This window comes from Otolemur garnettii, unplaced genomic scaffold (genome assembly GCF_000181295.1).
Source record: "Otolemur garnettii isolate 467f Iridium unplaced genomic scaffold, OtoGar3 scaffold00001, whole genome shotgun sequence".
NCBI classification, from domain to species: Eukaryota; Metazoa; Chordata; class Mammalia; order Primates; family Galagidae; genus Otolemur; species Otolemur garnettii.
In genome coordinates this window covers 15,646,877-15,662,632 of record NW_003852396.1, presented here as the reverse complement: position 1 = coordinate 15,662,632, position 15,756 = coordinate 15,646,877, and the positions used below count along the sequence as shown (strand labels likewise).

General features: G+C 35.5%; 1 protein-coding gene across 2 annotated transcripts in view; it reads left to right on the top strand.

Moving 5' to 3' along the window:
• The window catches only part of TMEM135 (transmembrane protein 135), a 242,961-nt gene extending 228,263 nt beyond the window's left edge, over positions 1 to 14,698 (top strand). The window contains exons 11-15 of one of the 2 annotated variants that reach the window (XM_003780838.3): positions 2,180 to 2,243; positions 3,488 to 3,564; positions 8,965 to 9,063; positions 10,161 to 10,228; positions 12,362 to 14,698. In XM_003780838.3, the coding sequence (XP_003780886.1) occupies positions 2,180 to 2,243; positions 3,488 to 3,564; positions 8,965 to 9,063; positions 10,161 to 10,228; positions 12,362 to 12,494 (441 nt within the window). In that variant the 3' untranslated portion in view covers positions 12,495 to 14,698. The remainder of the gene's footprint in view (positions 1 to 2,179; positions 2,244 to 3,487; positions 3,565 to 8,964; positions 9,064 to 10,160; positions 10,229 to 12,361) is intronic. The other variant, XM_023511656.1, reaches the window with a different exon arrangement.
• Positions 14,699 to 15,756: the final 1,058 nt, after the last annotated feature.

The following is a 15,756-nucleotide window of genomic DNA, read 5'->3' as shown; positions in this document are numbered from 1 at the left end:
TGTTTACGTGTGTACTGTATTGTCTCCGATCTTTAAATGTTTACGTGTGTACTGTATAATCTCCAGTCCTTAAATGTTTACGTGTGTACTGTATTATCTCTGATTCTTAATGTTTATGTGTGTACTGTATTATCTCCGGTCCTTAAATGTTTGTGTGTACTGTATTGTCTCCAACACTTTCAGCCCCAGGTTGGTTATTTTCCATCATCCAGAATATCTCAGGAGGACTTTGTTTTCCATCTCTGTTACGTTCATTTGCACAGGGAATACAAACTAATAGCATTAAACTGAGGAAAGAACAACTGGGTCTCAAAATCTCACAGGAAATTATTCGTACAGTGTGTTCCAAACCATATGTAATTTTTCAAAAGAAATTATCCATGCCTTTAGTATCTTTGTAAGAATGTAATTAAGAGAAAGTCAGGTAAACAAGCCTCATTTTTTCTGTTTCTTGGTGAACTGACCCCTTTTCTCATTTTGAGAGATGCCTCTTTATCTCTGTATTCCTTGTTCTGGATTCTATTGTGTTTATTGTAATACAGCCTTTTGTTTAGTCTTTGATGCTATAATATTTCTTTTCTTTTTCTATAATCTTTCTCTTCATTTTTAATGTTATTTTCTTTTAGATTGCATGAATTTTGGTTCTTTTTTTTAATCCAATCTGATCATCTCTATCTTTTAATTAATATATTTATGCAGTGTACATATAATATGCTTATGATGGTTGATTTTAAATCTCTCTTCTTGCTGCTTATTTTGTATTTGTTCCATTTTTGTTTGTTTCTCTCTCTCTCTTTTTTTTTTTCTGTTTCTCCCTTGTGGATCAATTGTGTATTTTTCTATGCCTCCATTCTGTATTTACTATTGGCTGATATTTAGCCTTCTTTGTTTTAATTAGTGGTTGCCTTAACATTCATAATATACATTTTTAATTTATCAGCCAATCTTCAAATACTGTTACCACTTTGTAGGTAGTGTAAGAACCTTAGGACACTATTTCTAGTTGCTCCTTCCCACCCTTTGTGCTATAATATCACTCCACAATACATTGTTATTATTTTCACATTAGACCTGGGGTCAGAAAACTTTCTGTGAAGGGTCAGATAGGAAATGCTTTAGGATTTGTGACATTTGTGACCAGATAGTCTCTGTCACAACTACTCCACTTGGTTGTTAGATTGTGAATGCAGACCCAGACAATATTGAATCAGTGTGTCTGTGTGCCAGCGAGAATTTATCAAGCTGTAATACAAATTTCATATGTCAGAAAATACTATTATTTTTTTGATTTATTTTTCATCCATTTAAAACTGTAAAAATAATAATTAGCTCTTGAGGCACATAATAACAAGTGTCAGGCCAGATTTGGCTAATAAGCCCTAGTTTGCTGACTCCTGTTTTAGATACTAATTCACTTTTAGAGCAATTAAAGATAAGAAAAATATGTCTTCTAAATTTAACCTTATTGTTGTGTTCCCAGAGCTCTCTGTTTCTTTTTGTAGAGCTAAATTTTTGTCTGGTATCATTTCCATCTCCCTGAAAAACTACCTACTAATTCACGTTTAGAGCAATTAAAGATAAGAGAAAAATATGTCTTCTAAATTTAACTTTATTGTTGTGTTCCCAGAGCTGTCTGTTTCTTTTTGTAGAGCTAAATTTTTGTCTGGTATCATTTCCGTCTCCCTGAAACCTGCCTTCAGCATTCCCGAGAGCTCAGGTGTGCTGCTGATGAATTGTCTTTGCTTTTGTTTGGCTTTTTAAAGATTTTCGCTGAAAAAAATCTTTATTCACCTTCTATACTGAAAAATATTTTTTCTGGATATACAGTTCTGCCTTGACAGGTTTGTAGTTTATCTAGATTTTTCTTCCTTTTAGAACAGGAATGACAGTTTGCCCAATATTCTAGATCTAGGCAAGAATGAAATTTATGGAGTTATCTTGAAAAATCAGTAGAATAAAAATATTATGTATATTTTTTAATAGTCTATCCAGAACAATAACTTTACAAAAGATTATTGTTCATAATTTTTGCAATTGTTTATTTAGTTTGATTTAGATAAAATCATCAATTTGCCTCCAAGGTCATTTAGCAAATCACTCATTGCAGTTTTTTGGTTTTCGTGCATTTTTTTGTTGAAATAAAATAACCAAAATCAATGTATTTCTCTCCTTAATACAGGGTACTAGCTGCTTCCTGCGCTGGGTCAGAAACCTGGATGATGAACTACATGCTATTATAGCAGGTAAAGCATTAATAAAAAATGAATGATTATTGTTGTATTAATCAGTGGTAGGAATGAATCTGAAATGGCTTCCCAATGCATCCAGTTTCCATACAGCTCCCTTCATTGTGGTATCAGCAGAATCCCTGTTGAGGCACTCCTCCACACACTTCACATCATGGCATTCTTCCCATCTGGTGTTTTGAGTTGGCAATGTAATGACTTGGCTATCTGCCCTGGTATAGGCAGAAATCTTAGAGATTGTGCCACAAAAGAACATAAAACCTTATAATATTATATAAGTGATAAATGGAAGTTCAAGTAGATTTCTTTAAAAATTCTTCATCTACCACTAGAAAATAGCATATTTTAATAATCATTTTTAAAGGAACTATTATTTCACTATGAAATAAAAACTAAAGATTCTTTTCTATAAGTGTGTTACATGTATTTTTTAAGTTAAGTAGATCATTTATCAGTTATTTATTAGTAGTAATTTCGCTATGAGTGTTCCAGCTCTCTGCCCCCTTGGTTTCCATTTATGGAATGAAGGCATTGCTATGGAGATGAGTGTAATGATAGCACTAAAAATAATTTGAGCTATTAGGAGAATAGGTGAATAAGTATTTCCACTGAAAACCAGAAAAGATAAAAATAGCCTTTAAAAATCATTTGTAAAAATTGTTGTGTTGGACAAGACCAGTGTTGTTTTTAAAGTCAAATTAAAATATAAAGTCTCTTATTATACATAAATTAGAACTGTTTGTTCCTCCTAACTCTGAAGGTTAATTTTTTTTTTTTTTTTTTTTTGACAGAGTCTCACTTTGTGACCCTTGGTAGAGTACTGTGGCGTCACAGCTCGCAGCAACCTCAAACTCCTTAGCGATTCTCTTGCCTCAGCCTCCCAAGTAGCTGGGACTACAGGTGCCTGCCAGAATGCCCGGCTATTTTTTGGTTGTAGTTGTCATTGTTGTTTGGCCGGCCCAGGCAGATTCGAACCCACCAGCTCTGGTGTATGTGGCTGGCGCCCTAGCCGCTAAGCTACAGGTGCCGAGCCTGAAGGTCAATTTTTTAATTTAAAAATATGTGGTAATAAAAACTCATCCATTTTGTTGTCATCACATATATTACTGTCATTGATTGCATTGTAACAAGAGGAAGTACTATAAATCACTTCTTTCCTATTTAACTAAATTAACTTTCCTGATGATACAACAGTAAAGAAATAACCTTGCAATCTGATCAGTGTTTGTTTGTTGTTTCAGGATTTTTGGCAGGTATATCAATGATGTTTTATAAAAGCACAACAATTTCCATGTATTTAGCATCGAAATTGGTGGAGGTAAGCAAAAATTTTTATGCCTTAGTAGTTCCAACTGATATAAAGCTTTTTTAGCTGCTGTCCGAGTATTTAAGCAGCAAGTATATTTCCCAGTTACAAAAATAAATTCTGATCCTATAAAAGTATTTGCATTGTTTTCTTTTGTGTGTCATTGTCAAATATGGTTAAGTATAGAAAGGCTAGTGTAATTAACCCTCATGTGCTCACCGTGCAGCTTTAACAGTTACCAGCATTTGGCCAATCTTCTTCTATCGATACTCTCGAGCCTCTCAGGCAATCAATTATTTTAAGGCATATCCCAGACATTATATGTGGTATCATTTTGTCTGTAAGTAGCTCAAGATAAAGACTCCTTAAAGAATAAAGGCTAAAGACTTCTTAAAAACAAACAATACGATTATAAATTAAACCTCCCCCAATAATTACATTATCATATATAATATTTTTGTATGTCCAATTAGAGTTTACGTCTTTACTGATTAATCTTATAAAAGTCTTTTTGCCATTTGTTTGAATCAAGATTTAAGCAGTCTTTTAATTTATAATAGTTAATCCCCACGACTTCTCCTCCTCCGCCCCCCCTTTTTGGTCATTTATTTGTTGACAATCTACATCACTACTTCCATGAAATTTCCCATATTTTGGATTTTGCTGATTGTATCTTCACTGGTATTTATCATGTTTTTCCCTAAACCGTTGATTATATCTTAAGGCTTAAGCAAATTCAAATTCAATTTTGAGGGGGGTGGCAGACATACTTAATTTTACAGCATTTGTGAACTTCCTAGGATGTCACATTAGGAGCCTCAAAAATGTCCACTCATCTCTTCTTTTATAGTGCTAAGATTAATTGGTTGCTCCAGTGTTGATAGTGCCAACCTAAGGTTGCCCGATAGCCTTCTACCGAGTAGTTTTACCAGTCATTAATGATCACTACTGGGATTCATTATTTCATTAAGGTTGCAAAATGGTAAAAATCTACTACTATTGTTTCTTCTGTATCCGTTAGCTGGGTTGCTTCTAAAAAGAACTTTTCATTTTCAACTCTTCAGTTACTCTGAAATAGTTTGTTCAGGAAAGTCAAAATAAAATGCTTGTTTACTTCTCTTTATTCACCAGTGTTTAGAGGGAATTGGCACTTTAGATCTTGGAAAGTTGATGTGTCTTTGTTCTCAAGTAACATTATGAAGACACCGATTTTAACATGCTTGATTTATTCTAACCTGTTACAGTGATGATTCCAAAATGTCCCCAGCTTTGGCCACAGGTGCCTCCTTAAGTTGACTCTTTGTTTTGACATAATGTCATTATCCTTAATGGCTTTCTTGCTATGAAACAAGGTATTTCAGGCTCATCTAGAACATTTTCTGCTCCAGATGTAGAATCAGGCTTTTCTCTTAACAACCCCTACTTTTTCTAAAGGGAAATGGTATTTAGAGACTTTAGCCGGAGTGCTGGAGTTTGTTTGCTTCTGGGCAAGTTAGTGTCTCTTGGCTTCCCCAGTGAAAGAAGCTAGAGACCCCTCACCACTACCACCTTTTTAGAGAAAGGGAAAATACTTTTTGTTAGTATATTGATATTTCTAATTCAAAGCTAAGATTGTAGATTTTATTTAACTTTTTTGATTTTTTTAAGTTTTCTCTCTCACTGAAAATCTATACCCCCAAGGACATTAAGAGAAGCATATATTTGCTTTACCCAAATGTGTATGTGTGGGGACACATGCATGTGTGTGAGAGACAGAGAGATTGACAGAATGCACACTTAATGAAATCAGGAGCCAGATCACATAAGATTTTGAAAGCTGGGCTAAGGAGTTTGTTTTTCTTTCTCTGTGCAGGTGGAAACACCTGATGAGTTTTAAGCATGGGAATAGCATGATTTAATTCATATTTTAAGAAGAACATTCTGGCTATTCTGTAGAATATGTTAAAGAGAGACAAGCCTGGAAGCTGAGGGAATAGTCTCTGGTGTTGATGGTGGCGGCTTGTACCAGAAGCCTCGCAGTAGGGACGCAGGGTTACACAGGGGGCATCTGATTGGGGTAGACTTGACAAGATTTGCTAATGGAGAGAGAAAGGAGAGTGAGAGAAGGAAAATGACCCATAGGTGGCAAAATATATTGTGTGACCCAAAAGGAGACCAACAGTGATAGTGTATAAAAGATGTTTTTGAGCAGCTAGGGGTTATTGTTTTGTTTCATTTTGTTTTGCTATGGATATTTATTTATTTTAAAAATTCTGCATACATTGTTTATTAGCTTTTAGGATAGTATCATAACTTTAGTTAAGAAAAAGCCATCTAAATTTCTGGGTTCAAAGTCAGTAAAGATCCAACTATGTCCTCTTCATATTAATACATGAAATGCCACTTTTACTTATATTTTTGAGGTTCCAAATTTATCCCAGACTTCTTTATACTTAATGAGTAATTTTTTGATAATAGATTTAGAGGTTACTAATGGTTTTTTGTTGCATGGATGATTTGCATAGTGGAGAAGTCTAGGCTTTTAATATACTAATCATCTGAATAATACATATTATATACCCAAAATTTCTTCCTACCCTTTCCCTTCTGAGTCTCCATTGTCCATTATGTTACTCTGTGTGACCGTTTCTACCCACTGATCCCATTTTAAGTGAGAATATGTGGTATTTAGTTTTTTGTTCCCTAGTTACTTACAGTAATAGCCTCCAGTTCTCTCCATGCTGCTGCAAAGACATTTCATTCTTTTTAATGGCTAAGTAGTGTTCTATGGTGTGTGTGTACATATAATACATGCATATATGTACATGTATGTATCTCTGTATGTGATATATGTATGTATATACACACACACATATGTAGACACACCATAGAATACTATGTATATGTATATATGTATACTATATACATAGGTGGCCAAAAAGTTCATGTGCAGTTTAAAATGATAACTCTTTTATAGTTAATACCATATTTGCTTTTACTCATTGGTTGATGGGTACTTAGCTTGGTTCCGTATCTTTGCAGTTGTGAATTGGGCTATGATAAACATAAAGGGGAAGGTGGTTTTTTCCTCTGGGTACGTCCCTTGTAGTGGGCTTGCTGGATTGAATGGCAAGTCTGCTTTCAGTAATTTCAGTAACAACAGCACGTAAGCATTTTTTTCTGCCACATCCACACCAACACCTATTGTTTTTTCGCTTGGCCATTCTGACATAAGAGCATTTTTTGATAAGTTTCTGGCCATTTGCCTCTCTTCTTTAGAATAATGTTCATGTCTTTTGCCCACTTTTTACTGGGGTAATTTGTTTTTTTCTTGGTGATTTGTTTAAGTTCCTTAGATAATAGATTCTGGATCTTGGGCCTTTGTCAGATATACAGCGTGCAGATACAGTAGAGCCTCTGTAAGGTGACCACCCAGGGGACTGTCACAAACTGGTCAACATACCAAGGAGGTCAACATAAAGAATTAGGCCTGCTGGTTCCAGACGCACATGCTGTACATGTCCAGTCTGTGAAAATCAGGTCAGTGTAGGAACGTGGCTACCTCTGGAGATTCTCCTGTGGTCTTTCGCTCCACACTGGAAGAACGGACTTCCTTAGTTGTTGTCTGTCTGTCAAGTCTGTTGATTATGTCTGTTGCTGTTCAGAAGCTTTTTTGTTTAATTAAGTCCCAATTATTGATTTTTGTTCTTGTTATATTAACTTTTGGGGTCTTAGTCATAAATTCTTTGCCTAGGTCAATACCAAAAATAGCTTTTCCTGGGCTTTCTTCTAATATTTTTCTGGCTTCAGGTCTTACAGTTAAATCTTTAATCCATCTTGTGTTAATTTTTATGAAAGGTAAGAGATAGGGATCCAGTTTCATTCTTCTGTATGAGGATATGCAGTTTTCCCAGCACTATTTATTTATTTGTTTATGAGACAGAGTCTCACTTTGTGGCTCCTGGTTGAGTGCCTTGGTGTCACAGCTTACCTCAACCTCAAACTCTTGGGTTTAAATGGTCCTCTTACCTCAGCCTCCTACGTAGCTGGGACTATAGGTGCCCACCACAACACTGGCTATTTTTAGAGATGGGGGTCTTACTCTTGCTCTGGCTGGTCTTGAACTCCTGAGCTCAAGCAATCTACCCACCTCGGTCTCCCAGAGTGCTGGGTCACAGGCGTGAGCCACCTGCCCAGCCCCCATTTATTGGTAGGGTGACCTTTCCCACTGTATGCTTTTGTCTGTATTCTTGAAGATCAGTTAATTTTAGGTACCTGCTTTATTTCTGGGTTCTCTATTCTGTTCTGTTGCTCTTTGTCTCTACTTTTATACCAGGGCCCTGTGGTTTTAGTTACTTCAGCCTTGTAGTATAATTTGCGTCAGGTACTGAAGCGCCTCCAGCTTTATTCTTTTTTGCTTAGGATTGCTGTGGCTATTTGTGCCCTTTTTTGGTTCCATGTGAATTTTAGGGTTTCTTTTCTACTTCTGTGAAAAATGATGTTTGTATTTTGATGGGAATTTTATTGAATCTGTAGATTACTTTGGGCAGTATGTGCATTTTAACAGTATTGGTTCTTCTACTGGGTGGGCGTGGGATGCCTTTCTGGGTCACCTGCAGTTCCTTCCATCAGTGTTTTGTACTTCTCATTGTAGAGATCTTTCACCTCCTTGATTAAGTGTGTTTTTGTTTTTTTTTTTTGCAGCCATTGTAAATGAGATTGAGTTCTTGTTCTTGATTTGATTCTCAGCTTGGTTGTTACTAGGGTACAGAAATGCTCCTGAATTGTGTACATTGATTTTGTAACCTGAGATTTTACTGAATTTATCAATTCCAGGGGTCTTTTGGAGGAGTTTTTAGGGTTTTCTCGGCATAAGAGTGTATTTTCAGCAAACAGGTAGTTTGACCTCCTCTTTTCCAGTTTGAATGCCTTTTATTTCTATCTCTTGCCTGATTGCTGTGGCTTGGACTTCAGGGCTTTGTTGAATAGAAGTAGCAAAAGCATTCTGGTCTATTCCAGTTCTTAGGGAGAATGCTTTCAACTTCTGTTCATTCAGTGTGATTTTGGCTGTGGGTTTGTTATATATGGCTTTTATTATTTTATATTGATACTGTTTATCTAACAGGGAAGGAAGGACTTGAGCACTGTATAGAAAACATTAAAGAATATATGACAAAAACACGATAGATACAAAGTGCCAAGGAATTTCACAGGAAAGTATTAGTACTTGTAGCTGGGGTTTGGAGTGAGGGGATGAGAGAAAGGGAAGAACTGACACTTAATATCATCATGGAAGATAGGACATGTGGTTTGGGAGTATTAGGAGTTAGAAAGGTGGAAACATAGTTGTAGGTAAGGAGCATACCGCTCCACTACACTGTGGATGCTTTCCAAAGGTTTTTAAATAACTCTTGCCTTATGCTTCTTTTGCAGACAATGTATTTCAAAGGCATTGAAGCAGGGAAGGTCCCCTATTTTCCTCATGCAGACACTATCATCTATTCCATCTCTACAGCAATTTGCTTCCAGGCAGTAAGTACAGCTTTTTGAAATGAGAAATTGAATGATTTGTTTCTAATGTACATTAATCTAATGGGAGGAAGATAAAATCTGGGACTGTTTCTGCTTAGTGCATTACATTTTTATGCTTCTTTGTTTTTTCAACAAGGTAACTTGCAAGTTTCAAATCATTAAACATGTTAACTTAATGTGTTTTATGAGCACACCAGTTTTTAGGTTTAAATAGCGTGTAATTTATACATAAATTGTTATTCCAATACCTTTGCTAGAATGCTTCAGTTTAATTATACATTTTCAACAAAAAACATACCATGAGCATAAATATGAATGATTGCATTTCCCCTCCGTACACCCAGGAAATGAGGGTGAGGAGGCACCTGGTTTAGTAGAAGCGTTGTTCAGTCTCTTTACTTTCTGTAATCATTTTTTCATTTTGTTTTGTTTTGTTTTTTTGAGACAGAGTCTCACTTTGTTGCTCTGGGTAGAGTGCCTGGCATCATCATAGCTCACAGCAACTTCAAATTCTCTTGGCCTGAGCAGTCCTCCTGCCTCAGCCTCTTGAGTAGCTGGGACTACGGGCGTGCACCTTGACACTCAGCTCATTTTTTTTTTTTTAATTTTTAGTAGAAATGGTGTCTTGTTCTTGCTCAGGATGGTCTCAAACACCTGAGCCTGAGCAAACCACTCGCCTCAGCCTCCAAGAGAGCTAGGACTACAGGCACGAGTCATGGTGCCCAGCCTGTACTCATTGTTATTGATGTTCCTGGGTTTAGGGCTATTTTTGCAAAGTTTTGGGGAAAGCTTTTATTTGCTCTTTCTCAAAGAAATGCTGCCAGTTTTATAACTCAGTAGTAGTAGTGCGTTGTCAGCCGTCTAATGTGTAACTTAGTAGATGCTTCCCAGTAGTAATGACTATCCGTGTAATTCTATTTGAAGGCACATTTACAAAGATGCTTGGGAGTTACTGACTTGAGCACAAATCCTTATTATTGTCACTGCTTTCATTTCTAAAATACAATGAGCAATAAAGATAGAGGTAGAACTAGTCTATTGCCTAAAACTGCTGGTTATACTTGTATTTACTTAAGTCTTCAATTGAATAATCTTAGGCTGTCATGGAAGTTCAGACCTTGAGACCATCTTACTGGAAGTTCCTGTTAAGGCTCACCAAGGGCAAGTAAGTGACTCAGATGTGTTAAATGCTCATAAGAAAAGCAGTTTTCATAAAAGGATTATATAAGCACTTTTGTCTTTTTAAGGGATTACTCCTTCAGAGGTAAAATAGACATTATGTATGAATTAAATATGACCAACTTAATAAAAACAACGCGGGACATTCTTTGAGTGAACATATTCTTTTCCCTATACTATTTTAGATATTTTAAGTGTTCTAAATTAATATCATGTTGCTTTTCTAACTGCACCATATTTGCTGCTAATTAGTTGCTGCATAAATATTTAAGCCTAACTTTTTGAATCGTTAATCCCTTTTCATTAAAAAATTAAACTGATTCATTAAAAATCATCTCTACATAATTAACTGATTTCCATTTTGTAAAAATGACCATATTCTGGTGCTTCCTGTTGTGAGTGTGTTTTCTTTGCTCTTCTCCTTGTGGTTTTATTTTTGTTTTTGTTTCCCTGATCTTCTTCTAGTTGTTTGGCAGGCGGTTTGTCCTCATAGAAGGAGCTCGGGCGTTGGAATCAGGCAGACCTAAGTCTGATTCCAGCTCTGGTATCTTCAGTTGTGTCCTGTGGGAAAGTTACTCACCTTCAGGAGCCTAAGTTTCTTTCTCTCTACATAAAACAATGATTCCTATGTTGTATGATTGTAGAAATATTACGATGTTTAGAGCAGCACTTGGTATTTTGTAGGCACTCAGTAAATTATAGCTGCTGTTCTCACTATTATTACTGTCACTAATAATAATACCAAATGCTTGTACAGTTCGTACTATGTCCAAGTTATGGTTTTAAGGTACGTATGTACAGTATACATACGTATGTATTTAAATCCTTAAAATAGCCCTGTGGGTTAGGTACTGTTATTTATCCCTGTTTTGTATAGGGACGACTAGACGGGGTTGCTCAGATAGGTTAGTTTGCCAGAGTCATGCAGTTAGTTAATAAAGGGCCTAGAATGTAAGCGAGGCAGTCTGGCTTTAGAATTCTTCCTCTTGGTCACGATACTATGTATCCTTTACATTATTATTGTTTAATCATTTTTGTTATCTAGTTTTCTGCACAGTAGTAATGGTTTTGTTTTTATTTGTTTTGATTTTGGTTTTTGAGACAGCTCTTGCTCTCTTTTCCAGGTCAGGGTATAGGGTGTAATGGCATTATCATAATTCACTGCAGCCTCAAATTCTTGGCATCAAGCAATCCTCCTGCCTCAGCCTTCCGTAACTGGAATTGCAGGTGCACGCTGTCACACCAGGCTATTTTTTCCATTTTTAGAAGAGGTGTGCTCTTGCTATTTTCCAGGCTGATCTTACATTCCTTGTCTCAGTGAATTTGAATTCTCCTGCTTTGGCCTCCCAAAGTGCTAGGATTACAGGCACGAGCCACCATACCTGGCCACACTAGTGAGTTTTTCTGGTTGGTTATTTTATAAGAGATCTTGCTTTGGAATATAGCAGCCATTTTTTATTGGCTCTTTATAATAATGATGCTGGCCATTAATACAAAACTAAATTCACTCACTGTCTTCTCCAGAAAGGAGATGCTTATGAATAGGTACAGAGACACAGAGGGCCTCTCTTGCACATTAGCTAAATATATGTCTTTTAAACATTTTATATATCTTAGATTGGGTGATGGATAACATGACAGTATGTCTGTATGCTGTTTGCTGTTTAATCCTGAAATATTTGCACATTTGGATGTGTTTTCTTCTGATTTGTAAAACATTAAGAAGTGAATTATGAAGGAAATTACATTCAATACTTCTTCTGGCTCATTGATAAATACTAGTTCATTTATCGTTTAGTTTCCTGTGAATTCAGTGATCAGAAAAATAATAATGAACCTAATTTTCTGTTTTATATAGTTTAGTAGAAGGAGCCCTAGAGGGGTTTGAAATAGTGATTGCAATCTCTGGGGTTTCGGGTGTGGGGATTTTCTCTTTACATTATGAGACATGAATCTTGAAGAGTATTCCTGTGATTTTGGAATTTGCCATTGAGTTTAGGTCTTTTGCCAGGTAATCCTTTTCTGTTCTTCCATCCCATAAAAGACAAGTCAAACAGAGGGAATTATTTTATTTTACGGATTTAATTAAATGCTGTTTATGGTATTCTCTATCTTACAGATTTGCTGTCATGAACCGAAAAGTCCTTGATGTTTTTGGTACTGGTGCATCTAAACACTTTCAGGATTTCATCCCTAGATTGGATCCAAGATATACAACTGTAACACCAGAGTTGCCCATAGAGTTTTCTTGAAGCTGACTGTAATTTATGAATGTGACTAAATGTTTTATCATTTATCCTGAAGAGTTAATTATATGAACACAAAGAAGGGGCCCCGAACTCGAACTTCAGTGTTATTTCAATGAGAGATGCTCTTTTTTTGTTTGTTTTTCTTACCAATCAGAAATACAGGAGCTTTTTAGGAAGGTGTTGCTTAATAATTAAGCTTCCTCTGTAGCCAGAATCAGGTTGTGGATCACTGTAGTGGTTGACATTTTGATATATTATCTATTAAATTATGTCTACAAGCAATATTAAATAATCTATGTAGGCATATAATGGCAAATAAGAGTACATTTAAAATTACTTTAAAAGATTTCTTTAATTCATTCCAATATAATTCTTGATTAAAACTAGGACTATTTCTACATTTTAAGATTTACAGAGGATCACGGGTACATGGATTTGGTCTGTATTTTTTGTAACTTTTGAATTGGTATCTGTAGTCATGGAATATCATAGGTTTGTGTAACTCTCCATGGACAATGCTGCTTTAGTACAGAGCAATTTAGTTGGAAAAAGTGGCCATTCTTACTTCAGGGATGCAAAGATGGGTCTTACACCATTCGGACAAGTAAATGTTGTGTTATCCATGCTTTTTTTTTCATCTGATATCATTTCTCTCTGTGACCATTGGACTATTTGGCAGTCCAGTGAACCTAAGTACTAAGGGCAGGTTAGGAGCAAATGGAAATGGACACATCTGATAGAATTAGAAAGTATGTTTTAATCTTTTACAAAAGCATTACACTTGAATATTTAAAAACAAAGCTTTTAAAATTCCTATAGGTTTATTATGTTTGTTACCATTCATAAGAATGTAATTCTTCATAGCTCAGTTTATGTGCCATTGTTGTCTTAGAAGGGATCAAAGTCGTTTTAGCAAGTTTGGTGGTTCACGACCTCTCACCTGTTACACCTATATAATAGATGGTCTACAACTAAAAACAACATAAAAATACAGTGGTTGTTTAAAAAGTCCATTTCATTACTAATTGGATTCAGGTTCTCCAGCCTTCTTTTTAAAAATCGTTGTCACCATTGTTACTATTAGAATAAAGAAGTGACAAAATCCAGTCACTGCTGATTATGAAAGTAGTTCAGTACAGCTGTAATTGAAATATGATCACTATTTTGAGTTTTCAGGGAAAAGTCAAAGCCTTTTCTAAGTTAATAAAAGGCTTAAATGGTTGTGATATCTACAGTTAATGCAACATACAGGGATGGCGATCTTTTTTAAATGTAATTTTGTTGCTAAAAAACTTTTAGGCCACTGTAAATTATGTAGAACTGGTGTTGCAAAAGGAATTATAACCCAGACTTTAGAAATGCTTAATCCCCCATATTCAGTTTCATCGAGTCTTATACACGTCTGTTTATATGTAATCCTATCCTTGGTGGTTATGGCAAATTGAAACCCAACAAAAGACAGACTCTGGTACCATAGTAACAGAAGGAGCCACTTTAATTTGGTCAAAATTTTGCTTTGTGATTAACTTTTTAGAATTGACCTGTCTATTTGGCAATGCTGTTAAAGGATCGTTTTGGTTTCAGACTTCAAATTGGTTAATAAATTTAATTTTATCTTTTTACTCACTGGAATCAAAATGATGATTGGTTCTGTGTTTACTGTTAAACATGAAGCATTGGAGCACTGAGAGAGCCTTGGTACCGGCACCTCATTTTTTTCTGTATTCAGAAATCATGTTTATAATTTTTTCTTGTCAGGTTGAAAATGTTTTAATTCATAAGTTATTGTTTCCATGGACATCAAAAGACTGTGATATTGAAAGGCAAATTATGAAATATGCTGAGATTGTTTAGTAAAATTTTGCTCATCAAAAGGTGCATTTCTACAATTTACTTTTTCTTTTGTATAAATTGCAGCCATTTTTTAAAAACTTATATAAAATGTAAAGTGAAACAAGTATCGTGCAGCAGAACACAGCAATGGATGTATGCCTGGAATGAGTCATTAACTAATTTGCAGTGGTGAATCAAAAATCCAGTTTTATTTCATTAGGGCAGAGTGCAAAATGTAGCTGTTCAAGTAAACACAAAGACACTTTATGTTCCTGAAGACAATCAAAATCATTATTTTTCTACCTCTACCTAATCGGGTATTGACAACTTTTTGGCATCGTAAATAAAGTCAAATAGATCTCTCCATTCCAAAACATGTTTTTTAGTTTATTTATACGCTGAAGAAATCTAAGTTATATGCCCCATTAGTCTTTCTGACATCTTTATGTAGATTGAGAATGAAAAATAGTGTATTTGGGACAGTAGTATTATGGTCATTTCATTGCTATTTCCTGTATTAATCCAATCCTAGAGCTGGGATGATCAAGTCAGGGTTGAGGTTGCAAGAGGACAGATTTTCTCAAACCTGTTAGACCCTTAGCAGTTTTTTATCAGCTCGTTCCAGCGTCCATTTCGCAAGAGGACAGATTTTCTCAAACCTGTTAGACCCTTAGCAGTTTTTTATCAGCTCGTTCCAGCGTCCATTTCGTTACTCATTTCTGAAACCTCCCCTCTGGTTCCGTTACCATTTTTTATAAATTCTGTGTTTGCTTCTGTAACTTTTTTCTTGATCTATAAACATAATTGTCACAAAGTTTATATCTAGTTGTTTTTTTTGCCTACATTTATTGTTTAGTTAGTTTTTATATAATTTAGAATTTCATCTTTTTACTTTTTGTCCTCAGATTTTGTAATTCACTGTTATCCAGAGTGAATGTATCTTTTCTGATGAAACCCAGACTAACCATGTGTCACACAGTATTTTCTTGTGTTAAAGTGTTTAATGCTCCTCTCTTTGTAGATTGTATGTAGGCTAACATTTGATTTAGTAGTTAATGCTGACAAAATTGTTTTTCCTTATATTTTACCATATTCCTGAGTTTCTAAATCCTCTACAAAGCATAGGAAAATCAATATCCTTTACTATCAGGGAGCTTTCTCTGCTTGCCTATTTCACAACCTTTCCCCTGGTGGTGGTCAGGAAGCCTCTTGGCAGGGCCTGAGGGGAGGTGCCCACTGGGAGCAGTGACCCAAGTGTTCTTGTTGTTTTTGGAGCAGAGAAGCCATCAGCCCAGAGATTCCTTGAATTCTTCCTGTGATTTATTTTTATTTGTATAAGTAGCAAGTAGTTTTACACAGCAACCAAGTTGTTCTTTGCTCCACAAAGGCAGAAGTATTCATTTCTTGCTAAGATATCTAAATAAACTTTATC